This window comes from Culex quinquefasciatus, chromosome 1 (genome assembly GCF_015732765.1).
Source record: "Culex quinquefasciatus strain JHB chromosome 1, VPISU_Cqui_1.0_pri_paternal, whole genome shotgun sequence".
Taxonomy (NCBI): domain Eukaryota; kingdom Metazoa; phylum Arthropoda; class Insecta; order Diptera; family Culicidae; genus Culex; species Culex quinquefasciatus.
This window is the reverse complement of record NC_051861.1, coordinates 11,177,828-11,194,880: the sequence shown is the minus strand read 5'-3', so window position 1 is coordinate 11,194,880 and position 17,053 is coordinate 11,177,828. Positions and strand designations below refer to the sequence as shown.

The 17,053-nt window shown below is 42.8% G+C and overlaps 2 protein-coding genes across 6 annotated transcripts in view; one reads left to right on the top strand and one right to left on the bottom strand.

The window, feature by feature from the left end:
• LOC6033921 overlaps positions 1–12,334 on the bottom strand; it is a 37,543-nt gene extending 25,209 nt beyond the window's left edge. For 3 of the 5 annotated variants that reach the window (XM_038249700.1, XM_038249701.1, XM_038249703.1), the window contains exon 1: positions 11,297–12,333. In XM_038249700.1, coding sequence (XP_038105628.1) covers positions 11,297–11,495 — 199 coding nt within the window. In that variant the 5' untranslated portion in view covers positions 11,496–12,333. Of the gene's footprint in view, positions 1–11,296 lie in introns of all 5 variants that reach the window. The other 2 variants (XM_038249698.1, XM_038249699.1) reach the window with 1 other exon arrangement.
• Positions 12,335–16,137: 3,803 nt separating this feature from the next.
• Positions 16,138–16,829, top strand: LOC6033923. Its single transcript, XM_001844260.2, has 2 exons — positions 16,138–16,371; positions 16,432–16,829. Exons 1-2 carry the CDS (start codon positions 16,162–16,164, stop codon positions 16,777–16,779), a joined length of 558 nt encoding a protein of 185 aa, XP_001844312.1. The 5' UTR covers positions 16,138–16,161; the 3' UTR covers positions 16,780–16,829.
• Positions 16,830–17,053: the final 224 nt, after the last annotated feature.

Below are 17,053 nucleotides of genomic sequence, written 5' to 3'. Positions count from 1 at the left end.
TCATAGCCTAAAATTTTTAAAATTCTGTAATTTTTCGAATTTTGTTATTTTGATTTTAATAAAATTGGTATTTTTTTGAATTGTTAAGCAGATGTTTTAAAAATAATGAGTTGTAATGTTATGTTAAATTTATATAACAAATCTCAATACATTAAAAAAAATCGCTCCTTGAAGATTATTTCAAAGTTTCGTATTAAGAAAAAATAACAATCAATAATTTTTAGAAGAAAATTTTCTTTGTTAACAACTTCTTAGAAATTGATGTTTTCGCACTCAACGAAAAAGATTGAATTTATTTTATTCGTAATAATATTTTCCTTTGTAATTTGAAAGAAATTCTATCGCTCTCAATTATTTTGTTTATCAAAATTGCTATCCGCGCGAAATCCGCGCCTGAGCAAAATTAGCCAGCAAATCCGCGCCAGATCCGCGCGATACGCGCCATCCGCGCCATCCGCGCGATTCGCGCCGTCCGTAACAACCCTGGAGGCACCCTCATGGCCTACCGAGACCCGATTTGTTTATGTTTCATTAATTCAAAACAACCCAAGAGATTCGTGCGTCCCCCGACTGTCAATCAAACCGCGCAGCGTTCACAGTCAGCTTACTTGGATTGTCAATTGATCATGTGCGACCGGCCGGCCGGCGTGCCCGGCGAACTCTTCTCGATGACAGTGGCCCAATGTGGGTCACACACGCTTGACGTGTGGGTGCTACAATGACACCTGGGCGCTCCAGGGGACTTTAAATTACCTGTCGAAAAAGAGCAGAGAAAAAAAAACGAAACCGCAATTAGAATGTATTGAGTTACACACGCCGCCGCAGACGGGAAGTGAGCGGTGTGAAAACAAAAACACGAGACTTAATCTGTCATTGGCCGTGCGAAGAGGAAAGAAAACAACAACAATGACAACAATGAACCGTCGCGAAGGCTCATAACTCACAATTGGCCGTGTTGTACGATGGTGAACCACTTCCCACACACACACGGCGGTGACGATCGATCGATCAAAGCACACCCTGACACGCCAAATATGGTGATCCAAGATGGCCGCCGCGTGGCGCGGTATAAATTTAAATAGTTCTAAACGAGACTCAGCACCGATAATGTCAACGACCTTCGTCAAAAGAATTTGTTTGCACTTTTATTCAGCAGTGCGCAGGAAGCGCATCGTTTGACAGTTTCCTGTCAAAATAACGGGCGAGGGCACGCGAGGCGAAGAAGGCGTTAAACGGTTTTGATTTAGAGCTGTCCGGTTGGGAATGAAAAACATAAACAAATTCTTGTGCGTTTGTTTACACTGTTGATCAAATGAGCGTGTAAAAATCCATCTGGCGGAGCGATCTCGCGAGAGGGTTTGTTGAACTGTTGTGTTTATTTTGTTGGAAATTTGACAGCTAGCCATAACGGCGCTTGCTATAAAATGTTGTTATTTATGTAAGTGATCATCGTTCACAGTTTTAAAAAGTTGCAATCCTGCTGAAACTGATACCTTGCAAGTGACCGAACGTCCGTCAACTTTTTCATTCAAAAATATTCGACAAGACCTCATTTCCCGAGGGCATTTGCGGCGGGCGATCGCGTTGCCAATTGGAGACTGCTTGTCTGGCACAGCTGCGAACAATCTGCCGTCAAACGGACCAACACAAAAAATACCCAGAATTTCGTTTTCAATTAACCAACCAAGTTCATCTCGCAGGAGGAACACGGAGCGTAAAAAAAACAAATGTGCCTTGCGGTGACAACCGCGAACTGTTCGCGGAAAGTTAATTTTGATTGACGGATGACCTACTTTTCGCGAAACGTGCACACGAATGACAACTTGGATGGGTGGAACAATTTTCGGCAACCCTGATGGTAAACGTCAAACGCCGAGAAGAACCCTGACCCCGCGCGAGGATCTCACATTTCAGCGTGCAATCTGTCAAAATTAGTTGTCATGCGATGATGATCGATGTCTGGCAGACTTGGTTTGCTATAAAAAAATCGTTTCGGTAGACGACGACGACGCACTGTCTGCGCCGAAAAATATGTCGGCGATCGAGTCAAGGCTTGATTATCGCGACCAGCCGGCGAGATCAGGGCCTGCTGTGGGAACGTGATCGCTTCGGGTGCAGGTTGACGTCATTTTTCAACCCGGGGGTGCAAGTGTCGCTCAGATGTCAAAAATATCGAGAAAAAAGGAAAGTTGGATTACGCAAACAATTAAAACGGGTATTTTTTTTTTGTTGGAATCCTGCTTTAAGCGAACACCAGAGCTGAGAGCTGTGGGAGTGGATTAGCGGTTCACTTTCGCTTTATTTTTATGGCACCCTCCATTATGGCAACGTTTGACGGATGCAATGACCCAATAGTTTTTTCGGCAGCACTTTCTTATCCACGCGATGCTCTCGTACAACGACAGATAAGGGTTCGAATACCGTTCCGACACGACTGATAACAGCCCAATGTTAATAATACAATGGTAAACAAACTCTCGAAACAAAAAGCTCGTGCTTTTGTTTACTTTTTCTCTTTGCAGCTGATAAACCACACTCACAACGGATCGCACATGTATTGGCCATGTTTTACACTGCAATTTGAGCGACGGTGCAAAGTTGGCAGTCTGGTCGAACGAATGGAAGGTAAATATTTGCCATCTTATTCCGGATGATTATACTGGCGCGGAGGAGCGGTCGGGTTTGCCGTCGTTGTCACCTTGTTACCGCAGAAGTTAATGATGGGAAGTGAGCAATTTAATTTGCTATAAAAAATAAAAACAATCTGACATCTGTCAAATTTTCCACAAAATTCAAGACAAAACTCAACACAACGCGATCTGCCAAACAAGCAAACATTCCGAAAGAGACAACAGCAACATTCCTCCTATTTCAAGGCCGATTCCCATGACGCGGCCACATTCCTGAACGGAGCGCGACTTCCCATGGATGCCTTCTTTGTTTACATCCCGACTTTCGTAACAAAGAATGGTTCTGTGCGCTGCGAGGGGACTCTTATCGCATTTCAATCCCGCCTCAAAAGGCGCATATGTGACAACAACAACAACAACAAAGCAACCGCTGGATTCTTCTTTCTTTTTTTTTTGCTTTCTGCATATTTCGGCCGACTCTTGGCACGCTCACCGATCGAAGCAAGCGGAAAATCGCTTTTACGGCCGAAAATAGCGTTGGAAAATCGCTTTTCGGCGAGAGAAATATAAATAGACTGGTAATTGTGGAAACCACTGGTTGAGCATTTCCGTTGTGTAATTTTTGCGGTTTGATTTTTTTGTTGACAAATTGTCTCCATCGGAAGCAAATTTTTCCGATGGAATCAATAAAATTACGGTTCCCTCTCAAATTTGTTTAAAATTTGGTCACGGTCGTTCGACAGCTTGTGGTGCGCAAAAATATTGGGAATACTCAATCGGTTCCCGCATAATTGAGTTGTGTAAACTTAATTTTGCCCTTTCGCACAAGCTCTACACGGGAGTGGTCACCTTACGCCATGTTGAGGTGAAAATTTGGGATTGTTTTGGTGCGTTTGACAGTTGTTGGTGGTTTGTTTACCGTCACGTCATCGCCAATCGCTCAGTCCCTAATAAAATTGAGTGGTCGCAAAGAGATTGCAAAGAGTGACCGAAAATTGGTTTACCGCCGTTCGGCCAAAAAAGTCACCAACCCAAGCATGCCCTGGAATTCGGTGCATTTCAAACACACAAATCGATTCCAAATTGCACGCGCGCCTCGCAAGCAAAAAAGGCAACTTGTTGACAAACAAACTTGCAGAATACCCCCAAGTGACCGAAGTTGTACCCTTTTTTCGCCGAAGAGGTGTGCTCTGTCACGTATTTTGTTTTCTTTCCACTGAAGAATTGCGATTTTAGGTCCCTTTTTATTCAGAAGTGCAATTTGAGAGCTGGAAATTGGAAACTATTTACACTTTTAAATGCGCTGTTTAGCAAGAAATTCTACATAAATCAAAATGACTAATCGATTTTGAGCGTGTGCTGCGTCGCGCGCTGTCAAAGTGACAGCTCATTAAAGCAAACCACTTTCATTGTGCAAGAGTGTCATCTTCGCGGCCCATCCAAGTGTGTAATAAAAAACGAGAAACTAGTTGTGGTGGGATTGTGTTTTTTTTTTACTGCAACCGACAGTAGAAAGTGAATTGCAGCGGCGAAAGAAAATTGAAATCGAATTTGAAAGAAATAAATGAATTATGGCGCGGATATGTGTGCGCAGGTAGCAACGCGAACTGTCACGAGACGCGCATCCAAGATGGTGGTGGCGCCGGGTGGCGACATCAGACAATTGCAACCCAGTTTGCAGTTTCTTTTCCGATGGGGCTAGCAGACAGTTGAAGAATTTACGTGCATTCATCAGCGCGATGTCTGGCGCAACCGCCGGTGGTGCGGCTTGATGTATGGGAAGAAAGAAATGTAAACAATTTGATAGTGACAGGAGGAGGAGGCGGCGGCAGCAACAAAAAAAAAGGAGGAGGCGGGGAAAGTGCATCTCTTGCGGATCACACCAAGCGTGACCTTCACAGCCGATTAGTGGGAACTACTCGGTCTATAAATATCGGCCTACTCTGCGTTTGGTGGAGCACCATCTGCCGGCGGTGGAAGAAACTATACAAACAATCTCCCGGGGGAATCGGCGGCTTGGACGGCGCGTGTAGATTCCGATTCGTCGAGGGGTAGGACACTAGCACCGCAAAGAAAGGTGCCTTTAAAAAAAACAATAGATTTTTTTGTGGAAATTTCCTGGATTGCAAGTGTAGAGAAAAAAGCTGTCAAATTTTGGAGAGTCTCCAAATAAACCCAAAACTGTCCTACCACTTGCACCACCAATGCCAGAAGTGCGGAAGCAATCGCAAGATTGATCGGCTCTATTAAAGCACCGGCTTGTGCAAATAGGGTCGTCACCCACAACTTGGATGCGATGAAATCTCGCTCATCCGTATCGTTGCACCGAGCGCATTTCACCAAGTCGGAAACAAATCGAGCGTGAGCGACCAGTAGTGTTAGCTGTGGCTGTGTGTGCATGTCAATGTTAATAAGTCAAGATCACGTAGCCTGCTGTGGGATCGCTGGTTTGTGAGTTATGATGGGGTGTGGGATATCAACTTCAAGCGCACTTTGTGGTTATGTTTTTTGCTAGAATTGAGATGGCAAACAGAGGCGTTATGAGCATTAGCTTATAGGTTATGAGAGGTGTTGCACCGCAACCTGTCAAAGGTGTGTAATCAGAGCAGCGCCCGGAAGTGTGACAGGTGTCAACTACCGGGTGTCGTTACAACAAGTGTAAATTTTGGTTTCTTTCTGTTTGAGCCAAATTTGAGCTGTTCATCAACGAACAGGTCATGAAACTGTCAAAAATAAACACAACTCCGCTTGCTTCTCTCTCGCCGTCCAATAATAAACAAATTGTTCAAATTTGCCGAAGGAAGCACCGCCTGCTCAATCCCAGCAGCTTCCATTTATTTTCACATTAATTCATTTAACGGACTTCCGTCGAAACGAGTTCGCGGACCGGCCAAACAAAAAAATAATAAACAACTAACAATCCAATTAAAAAAGTTTATCACGGGGCACGCGAATCCAAACTCGAGGTGTCAATCGCAGCAAGCCGGAATTTGTAGTTGACCTTTTGTCCGCCCGAGGGTGCTGCCAGGCGCGTGCTATAATGACGATTTTTTTTCACGCGACATCAAACGTGACCAAAGCTGCAGAGTGCGAGCAAATATTGCCCAGCAAAATGGTTGACACTGGTCGCTCTTGAAAGTTTGCAGTGCGGTTTCTTATCAATGGATTGCATTATCGCCTTCGGCGAGAAGTAAACAAACAGATTGGAGGCAAATTCCACAAGGGTAGCCATTATGGCAACATCATTCCCAGCCGACGCCGCCATTATGGCAATGATTTTGACAGTTGTGCTGACACGTGTGCAAGGCACGATGCGACGATCGTTGGGGGCCTGATAAGCGTACTGCTTTGTTTATAGTTTGCACGCGTGGTTTACTGACCACCAGCGAGACGATTGCAGATTTCGTGCGCGATCGGCGATCACGGCCGCTGGACGTGACAGTTGCGCAAACGCCCGCCGTCTTGTCAATAAAGGCATTTTCCATCATCGTAAACGGGCGGGGCTTCCTGGTGCAAGAAGGGGAAGACAGGGATGAGAACTTCTCTACTGTAGAATTTTCGTCAGATTTTGACAGATGTCATTGTGGTTTGTTCATTGCTTTTAAACAAATTTGATAAAAAAATAATTATTTTGAATGCATCAAGAAAACTTCCTGCTTGCCCTTTGCGCAGCAAAGTTTGTTTACAAATTCAAGGCACGGCACCGGGCCGCCATATTGAAAACAGCTGGCGCAGTGTGTTTGATGACAGCAGTGCTGGCAGGCCGGCCGGCGGCCGAGGCGGCTTGCCAAAAGCTATAAAACACCCTAGTTTAGCACCTTTTTCTTTATTGGGATTCCTGTATCGGAGCCGGCGGTGAGGCGCGATTCGCAAACTGCAATTTGCAAATTGCGCACTTGTTTAGCGCCAATATGTGTGTGTGTGTATGTGTTAAACGCAGCAGGCGCAGGAATTTCTCATCGTTACACACACCCACCGACTAAGCAACTTTTGCTGAATGCCACAAGTTGCAGGCTTGCTACGATCGCGGGTGACATTTGCCATAAAGTTTTTTTGGGTACAAAGACCAAAACAAACGGCTTGCTAGATCGGTTGTTTGGTTGTTTCTCCGTCTTATTTTTTGAAATGTCAAAAAGACTTAGTTAATATAACCGAATTTGTCAAAATCTCTGCAAATATAAACATTACACGATCCACTAACTATCAACGTTTGTTGACGTTTATTGAGCGCCGTAATGGAAGTGTCACCTCGTTTGCATCTCAATGAGAGTCGATTATGCAAATGCTTCATGAATCTGTGCAAACTCGCACACAAACAAACAATTTCGTGCAAACATAATCGCTGTCTTTATTTTTACACAGTGCAGCCGGCGCCATATTGTTTGTTTACATATCGTTTTGTTTTCGCCAAAGAAGTGGTGTTAACTGGGCGAGTGTGTTTATTGATAATTTACTGGTCTAATGCAGTGTGCAACACCGTCCATGTGGAGTAATGTGCGTCATCCCGTCACAGTAGGCCTTGGGCGCCGCCATGTTTAACCGGGTGTAATAATTGGATCTAATGCCTGACGAAGTGCGAATTAATTAGAACTTGTTCCGTGGCCGAGGGGGTTAGACTACTTCCGACGCGCGTCACCAATGTTGGCATTGAAGCTAGCTTATTTGTCACACGTAGCGCCATAATGGCCACCCCTTTAAATGTCACTTAAAATGCAGCGTTGACGTTTGCCGTGCGACGTTTTATGGCATGGCCTACTTTTGTCGAAATTTAGCGCCGTCCCCGAAAAATTTAACCCAAAAGCAAATTTGGCGGCAAGGCTCCTTTCGGAATGAATTAACTCATTTTCCAAAACGAAAAAAAGACGTTCGTTTGTCGTAAAAAAGTAATTACCGAGAGTGACCGACCGGCGCGGCACGTACAGCCGTTTTGGGCGCATCAGCACATTTTGCACGGCAAGGGAGCAAAAATAGAGTTGCACCACTTTGCCATAAAAAACTACTAGAAGGTATTTGTTGTTGGTGCGACAAATTCCACTGTTTTGGGACCGAAAATAAAAACAATCTCTTCAAAACAGCTCGTGATAATAACTGGCGAAATTAGTACGGAATTTCGTCGAACCATAACAAACAAGTTTTGATCAACCCCTATTCAGCTGTCAATCAAAGCAACACTCGGCCTCAGCGCGAGCCCTGTCACTTTGACGTAACGGAGATACTGACCCGCGCGGGTGTCCTCTTATGACCGCGCCCCCTGTCTATGTCGCCGACTAGGGAAACCAATCTTTGCTTTTTAATCATAGCAGGCTGTGATGCAACACGCGTTTTCGTCGCCGCCGCCTTTATGGCACGAAGAATGACAGTGGCAAATTTTACTTCAGAGCAACACGTGAATTTTACAACCTCGAAAAGGTTCGTGAACTTTGGCATTTCAGAGTAAGAGTTGAGTGGTGTTGAATTTCGCCTAAAGTGTAATCTGATATTTGTCACAACGAGTAAATCAAGTGTAATTAGGAAGTCATAAAGATAAGCAACCAAAACCGCAGCAAAACTTGATTATTGTCCTTTGAATGACTGGGTTGTCACTTTGACAGTTGTGCCATTATGGCGCATGCTATAAAAGCTCTACTACGGGCCGTGGTGACTCAATGTTATTGCCGCGACGGCATCGAATCTTGTTTGCGTTCTTGTCTTGCTCACGTTCTTGGGGTCACCAAGAGTAGAACTGGATTGAGCCGGATTCCTGTGATTGGAAGCGCGATACGTGTGTTGCCGGTGCATATTTGCCCAAGGGGTAGGGAAATCGGCCGGAGATTGTCATTGCCACGGCCTTGCCAGACCGGATGACAAGGTGATACAAGAAGTGTGGTTTTGTGACAGTTTGGGACAAGAAAGTGCAAGATTAAGGTGGTATTTTCATTCTGAACTAGAAGTTGCTATAATGGTTCTGACACTTGTTGCGTTTTATTGCAAAACGGAATATTTTTCTGATCAAGTTGAATCGATGAGAAAATTAATCAATTAATCATCGGTCACAGGTCGTCCGTGAACCTTTTCCGGGTCCCCACGGTCTGTTGCATCGCCCAGAACATCAGGACTGCCGCGACCAACCCATTCAACCGGCCTACTTTACATGCATAATGACCATAATTGTGAGCAGTGCAAAACGCAGTATGCCTTGCGCGCGCTATCTGACAGCTAAAGTCGCTGATTGCTGATAATGGACTTAATTGCTACCTTCTCCGCGGCCAACTCTTGTTCAGCAAGAAGCCAAATCGCGTGATCGGCACCTCCCTCTCTAGCTAGGTTGGTTGCGAGCCAATTGGGGTCACACTCTAAACGCTTTCGGGGTCATTCCCTCTGTAAGTGTCTTCAAGGTTGACGAGCTGTCAGAAATGATTTCCTAACCACAGCACCAATTTCCGCACGCAACCATACATACTCACAGGTTAGGTAATTGGGAGTAACAGAGACGCCGCAGCCTACTGTGTGGTGCCGGCGCAGTAATTTGCATGCGGTTGACTTGCCAACGAAACGTGTTCGTGGCCTTGCCGGTGGCGGCGAATAGCTAGGTAGCCAGCCGAAGAGAACTCCGAACGCCGATCGCAGTCGGCCATGCTAGACACTGTGGCGGCGCGGCGATCGTCGTCGTCGTCGCCGCTAGGAGGCGCGCGCGCGCACAGTAGGCCAAGCGATCCAAGATGGCCGCCAGATTGTGTCCTTTGACGGATCAGATCGGAATCGTGAGTTCGCGATTCGCGGAATGTTCTAAAATTCCGCACTCCCTTCAGCGAATAAAACAATTCAAGATGGCGGCCAAAACTGACAGCTGCCGCCACTGTCAGGCGCTGCCGAGCGTGTAAATTGTGTGACTTTGCACCAACGGCCACGGGTGAATGTCGGGCAAAACATGAAAAAAGTTTGTTGTTTTTTTTAGCCAGGCCGCGCGATTCGCGAATAAATGAGATTTTAATTGAAGGTTATGGCGAATTGAGTGGTTGCATGCGCAAATTTGTTATTAATGGCGGGCGGCGGACTGAACCGGTTTCGCATGCGTGTGTTGTACCTTATGCTTCGCGATATTTGACGAACGTCGAGGGTTTTGTAGGGTAGAAATTGTTCGCTGAACACCGGTGTTAGCGATTTGAGCAACTATTTGAAATTGAAACCTTGCTTTGAAGCGATCGAACATTAGTGAAAGTAATTAGGGTCACTTTTGGTGACGGAATTTGACAATTATTTGACCATTAGCCTAAATTTTACCGAATTAAAAAATCAATATTATTGCTTTTAACAAGATTTTTTTTGAATATGAGCATTTTTTTATATCAGATTTTTTTTCAAGGTTACAGTGAGTTTTTGCTTTCTGCCAAAAAGTGTACTAAATCATTATTATTTAGGCTATTGAAAATATTTTCTATGGTTCCACTCCCTTCAAAATTGGGTCGTAGAATTAAGCTTAGATTGCTGATATTATCGTTCACAACGATAAAGCGTATTTTTCTGAGTAAAATGACCTTTTATACGGCCTTAAAGAGTTTAAAATGGATTTTAAATCAATTTTGAAAAATTACCTCACTGTCCTTCTTGGCAGAAAAGTTCCTACTTGACAGCTCTTTTCAAGGGGACCATAGTTGATCCATTAAGAAAAAAGTTGTCTTGTTAATTTATTTATTTTGCATTAAAATGAAAAAAAGTGATCAGAAATGGTTTTTGATCGTGTTTTTACCGTTGTACATAAAAATTTAAACAATTTAAATTTAAGACCCTATTGGCACAAAAAATATGTTTTGAAAAACTAAAAAAAAGGAAATAGAACTTTTATCAACTGAAGGCTTTTTGTAATACATTTTCTGCGTAAATAATTTTATTTTGCATGATTGGTCTCTTTTAAAAATATTTAAATTTTTCGGGAAACTCCAATGTAAAACCGCTGAAGTTTTTTTTTCGCGAAATTGGTGCTCCTCAAAATTTAGCTTCTTTAAAAAAATTTGATGAACAAGTGAAAAATGCATTCAAAAAAAAAAAAAAAAAAATGTTTCATTAACATGTTGAAACCATGACTTGATAATTCAATTGGAATATTTTATTCGGGATGATATACAAAAATTACAGAATTAAAAAATACAATTACAAAAAAATATAAAACAAAAAAAAATAAAAATAAAATAGATCAGGTCCGCAAATTCGAAACGAACTGCATTCGCTGAAGCTGTCAAAAGCTTGTAACCACGCAAAGTATGTAGATTAGATAAGGTAAGGTGGGAATTGCCAGCTGTCAAAATAGTTAGCACGAAACCCGGAGATTTTCAGAAAAGTGAAAATTTGACCATTTTCCAGACAAATTTCACCGGATTTTTTTTTCTGTGGGGTGGTTTAACATGCCAAACTGAACCGAAAAACGCGTTAGGTTGATTTTTTTTTGAAGAAATATTTGTGTTTTAAAAGCGTATTTATGTTTTTAAAGTATATTTCAACGAATCTGCTCTGCGGTAAACTCAGCGCAGTAAGCCTGACCGCTTCAAATTTTCTTGTTAAAATGCGTATTCTGATTTGAATGTGTAAAATTGTTAAGAATTTTTTACACTCAGAAAGAATTATAACAACCAAAAATTTCATTCAAACAAATGTTAATAACAACAACAACACAAATCCCCATTTCCACCCACCTTTCCTTCTGCCGAACGGTCCCAGGAACGCGACCCCCTTCCCGATGACGCTGTCGTCGATGTACTTCATGATCTTGGCCGTGTCCTCGGGCCGCTTGGCCGTAACGAAGGCCGCCCGGGGTTTGGCCGGCCGCAGCGGGAAGTCATCGCCGCTCAGCGACAGCGACTTGGTGCGGCTGGCCGCCTTCTTCAAGCTCATCCTTTGCTGTGAACTCTGCGGCTGCGGCAGGTTCGCACTCTGGTGGTCACCTTCGTTCTGGTCGATTCCACCGTCGCGGATGTCCCCGACCGGTTCGACGTCGTTCCTCCCGGTAGCAGCCAACTTTGATCCGCGACACCCTCGAGACAAGACCAAGTTGGCCACGCGATTTTTATGACTTTTCCTCGTGTCAAGCGCAATTTGCACAATAATATTAACTTCTTCTTCTTCTTATTCTATGGGTTGCACAGACAGACACAAAACAATAACATAAAACACAGAATGGTGGCGATTTTTGGCACAAATTCGACCGAACTGCTTGACTCGACCTTTTCCGGACACGTGATTCTCGTTGGCTTGCTTTGATATCGCTTCAACGACGAATTTTCCTACCGGAAACCACTGACAGCCAATTTTCGTACACTTCACCACTTTGACAGCTACTTAACTTGTTCACTTGTCTTCTTTAACGGTTGATGCTTTCTTCGTGCCTTTGTTTTGTATGTTTTTTTTTCACTTTCTTCCTTACTTGCTTTTAAATATTACCAACAACTGTGTTACACTTTACTCTGTTAACTTTTTTTTAGTTTCTTCAAAACACAAAGACCCTCCTCTATCCCAGTGTGTCATGCGCCTAAATCCACATTCTAAACCACTTCCCCCATCCCTTTTCTCTCGGTCTACTACGATGATGGCAGCTACGACAACGACTACTTCGACTAATAGTGCTAAGAAGGCGCGATTTAAAATTTGTGAGTGTGTTCTATTCTCAGAGGAGAGGCGAAAAAGAAAGCGCGTGCACAGCTGACAAAGTGCGAAACTCGAATGTTTTGGCGATCCGTCGGACGGAGACCGTAAGGTTCACGATGGACCGACGACGACGTTGCAGGTGTTGGTGCGAGGGAACAAGAGAGGAGAGCGAAACAAGAGAGAGAAAATGAGGTGCGAAACACACATACACAAGGAAGAAGGAGCGAAAAATGAGCGATTATTGTGGTTTTTGAAATAAATCGAAACAACAGCGCGAGTGCTTTTCATCTCGCGAAGCAATTTTCTGTTGATCTTTTCTGAGTGTATCTCAAATGTCACACGCAAAACCAAAACAAAATTTCGCCGCGGCACCAAACTGAAATGTCGCCAGTTGAGCTGCGAAAAGACTCGCGCCGCGACTTACACGGAGCACGGAATCGATCACAAGGATCTACCGGAAATCGTTCTGTGAGCGTGGATTCGATCAACCAGATGGACTTTTTCATGATGTCTAACTTGGAGAAGGCAATTACAGCGCTTTTGATTTTCAAATTGGTAGCTAGGCCTTCCCATTTTGACTCTAAAGCTTACTCAATCGGCACCCGCAATAACCCGTATCATCAAAACTTTCCCGGTGGCGGGACACAATGGACCGGATTGAGGCCCTCGACAATGATGGCCACTTGTTTTTGTTTTATTCAGACGGAATCCATCCGCAATCAGCAACTTAACCAAGACTTTTTCCATCCTGCGTCTTTTTCTGAAGCTGAAACCCGACTGACCTTCAAAAATTACCCCAATTGAAACAGTTCTAGTGGTAGCGGAACTAAAAACCAAGATTTAAAAAAAAATAATTTAATCTAAAGCGTTCAATTTCCTCGGCAAATCAGAAAAAAATCAGCCACGTTTTTCTCAACATCTGAAGCCGTCAAAACAAAAAAGCAAACACACTGATTCAAAATCACCTAAACATGCTTGACAGATATTTCGCGACAGAAAATCGTCGCGAGAGTTAAACCTGCTCAATTCGGTTTAGTGCCGCGGCGACAATATGAGAGGGAACAAGTGTTACACCCAAAAGAGGAAGGTTGGACTTTTGACAATAATTCTTTCAAAAGACGCACATGATGGTGCCAAATTCGCAGCATTTCTATTTTCGCTCAAAATATCGCCTCTTTTGATGGGGAAGTCACATTAAAGGTCAAATCTAGAGTTTTATTTGACTAGGTCCTATAAACATAAGAGATACAATAGCTTAGGCCGATGCAAATATTTAAAAAAGTTTTTGTCCCTCGGCCCTGGCCGAGATCAAGGGGGGAGGGCAAAAAATAATAAAATATAAAAATTTAAATAACAAGCCAAAGTCTTCACATTTAAATGAAAAAAGTGTTTTAAAATGCATTTTACACTAGTTCAGTAACTTTGCAATCATTAGTTTTCAAAAAATCTAAGATCTGACAAAAACAAAAATTGTATCGAAAAAAAGATTTTGCATCGAAAATTTTCAAAAAATCTTAAGATTTTTTAATAAACCCAAACATGCTAAAAATGATTTTAAACGCAGAAGAATGTATTTTAATTTGATATCAGCTGGTTTCACTTGAATTTTCATTGAAATTTTGAAGTTTATTATAAAAATATTTTTTTTGCCCCCTGATTTTTCGGGCCAATTTTAAAGGGGGTGACGAAAACTTTTAAAAATATTTGTACCAGCCTTATAGGACCTTTAAAAAAGCTCTAAAAATGTAAATCGGTATGTTACGACACGTGGTTTCCGAGATATCGCAGTTTGAAAATGGATTGTTTTACAATTTACTACAGTGACATGCTGTTCCCCTGAATTATTTCTATTTTTTAATTAGGTGCATTAAAATCGTGATTAAAATATTTAAAAAAAAACCTGTAAGAAACGAGGTTAGAAAGCTTTTGCTTAGTTCTGGAGTTTTTTTTTTTAAAAGGTCCAATAAACCAAATTTTAAATTTTTGCTTTTTGGGTGTTTTTAGAGCCGCCTTGAGTCCAGGAAGGTGTTGTGTCCTATCCCTCGCCTAGACCAGACCAGAATCCATGATAAAGCTGTCAGACCAAATCTGTCAGACCAAGACTGTCAGACCAAAGAGCAAAGCGTAAACAATCTTGGTCTTCGACGTAGGTGAACACAAATCAAGAAAATTAATTTATTTTGAATTTTATTTTTTCAATTCAATGACTGGTTTGGGACTGCAAAATGAATGAATGTACGTCAGAAAATGATTAAACAGTGTGGCGGCCTGTACACCGACAATTAAATAAGCAGTTAAAAGCCTTATTCTTCCACTTTAATTTTTGATCGTGTTTTCGGTTTACACCTGAACAATCTTGAAATTATATATACGGATTTGTGATTCGTCTCTTTCCATCATTCCCTTGCTTGAGTCAGGGGTATTCAAAAACACTCAAAAAGCAAAAAACTCCAGAGTTGATGCTAATCCTAGTGAAACAACATTTGTAACAGTCACTGTGCGAATTAAAAAGCAAGTCTCTCGCTCTCTCTAAACTTTAAAACAGTTTTAAATATCAAGAGAGAATTGCTTCTCCAACCTGCAGCGATTCAATCTAGAAAAATGCGTGCGTGAGAGAGAGCTTGGTCTTGTTTGTTTATGTTTTCTATTGTCTGGCCCGTCGTGGTATATGTAGGTCGAATTTGAATTTTAACAGACACAAAAGAAGAGAGAGAGAGAGAGAGAGAGAGAGAGAGAGAGAGAGAGAGAGAGAGAGAGAGAGAGAGAGAGAGAGAGAGAGAGAGAGAGAGAGAGAGAGCTACAAAAGAGTGTCGCGAATCAAACAAAAGCCAAAGTAAATAAACAAACGAAGTAAACACAAATACACACGCGCAGATTGCGTCACGAGCTCGTAGTAATAGTAAATGTAGCTTGCGTGGTTTGATTCTTGCTAGAATGTTGAACAAGTAAAACAAAATACGGATTGCGTGACTGTGTGCGTGTAAATTTTGGGTTTGTTTTGATTGAGAGAGTTGCGACGCAGTAGCAGAGAAAGTGGAAGGGGAGTGGAAAATTACTGCGTTGTTTTTGTTTTGATAGAGGTATTCGTAACCTGACGCTATGAAAAAAGGAGATTTCAGAAGGGAAAATTTTTAATTTTTGGGTAAATATAAATTTAAACAACTGACGATGCTCGATTAATTTTCTTTCAAAAAATCTTGCACTAAAATAATAACGAATTGCTTAACACTCTCCGTTAAAATTGTTCCTAGCCCTAGGTTTGAAATACAAATGTGGAACTTATTATTAAACTCAACATTTTAATGATTTCTATTATATCTTCATTTCAAAAATCAAATAAATTATTCGCTCTACAGCATTGCCTTGGCGTTCTCGATTGCGAGATTCTTACTCAAAACTATGTGTCCAAAGGCTTAATCGTTGAACCGGGATTCGAACTGAAGACCTTTGGATTGTTAGTCCAATTGCCTACCAGCGACTCCACCGAGACAGGACCCAGGGATCCACCTGGGCTAAGCTTTTAATTCCCCCTTCCGACTTAAGGCGTTATCAGACAAATCTCGTCTCGAAAAAAATGCCACCGGTACCTTCTGGGATCGAACCCAGACCGACTGGTTGAGAGGCAACCACGCTTACCCTTACACCACGGGTCCTGGAATTTAAACCAATTAAATTACGCAAACAAAATAATTACATAACATTTTAACAACAATTATCGGGCTATAACAAACAGGACAACATGGACTGCTCTAACTTCCGACGGAAATACCTACTAATTTATCAAGATCATCACGACCTGCAACAACTCCTAACCATGTAAGCGCCAATCTGTCATCTTAACGCGACTGGTATAAATAGTCCATCGCTCGGGCTCATCGCCAACTGTGATCACTCAAGCAGCGCAATCGTGTTTATCATGCTGCTGTTCCCGTTGGTCGTCGTTTGTCTCTTCCGGCCTACTCCGACCGGTTCAGTCAGCACCCAGATCGAGCTGGAACGGCTGGAGCAAATCGGCGGCAGCCACCTGTTAGACGCTTCCGGAACACGCGTTCGGAAGTACAACCGGACCGTATCCGTGCTGGATGGGACGTTCTCCATCCTGAAGGATCTGGACGATTCGTTAGAAGTACGCGGGGTGTTTAGACGTCCGGCAGCTATTATTTTAATGAATTGAAATTTTTCGTAGTTTACGGTAACCGCGGCCCGTAGTGCCCTCGGCAACAATCAGTTCAACGAGTACCCGATGAAGGTTCCCCGCAAGAAGGGTTGCCAGATCTTCCAGCAGGAGTACGCAGAGTACCAGCACGTTTGGGCAAATTATACCAGTCTACCGAAGGTTGTCAAGGGTGAGCAGGCATTTTGTCCACTTCCAAAGGGGGACTACTGGGTGAAGAACTTTGCACCGGATGCGTCCTGGGTGCCACCGGTGGTTCCGGAAGGGTACTGGCGGATGACGTTGGAGATCTACGGCTCAAGTGGAGAGCTTGAGGGACAGGTGCGGGGCTTCTTCCGAGTTAAGAAGAGTTTAACGTAAGCCTTAGGGTTAGGTGGAACTAAAATAAACTCAACATCTAGGGGTTAATCACTTCGAGTGTATTACATACGCACATAATACCTACCCAAATATTAGTGCAGTATCAAAAATGGTTTACCCTTTGCTAAAAACTCAAAAGTTCATCAGAAGTTCGTCGAACTGTTAAGAAATCTTATAAGGTTGATCTGGCGTTTGCTATCACAAAAATACGTATTCTCCGAATCGCGTTTTTGAAAGCAGTTATAAGAAAAACTGCCGAAACTATGAAAGTTCT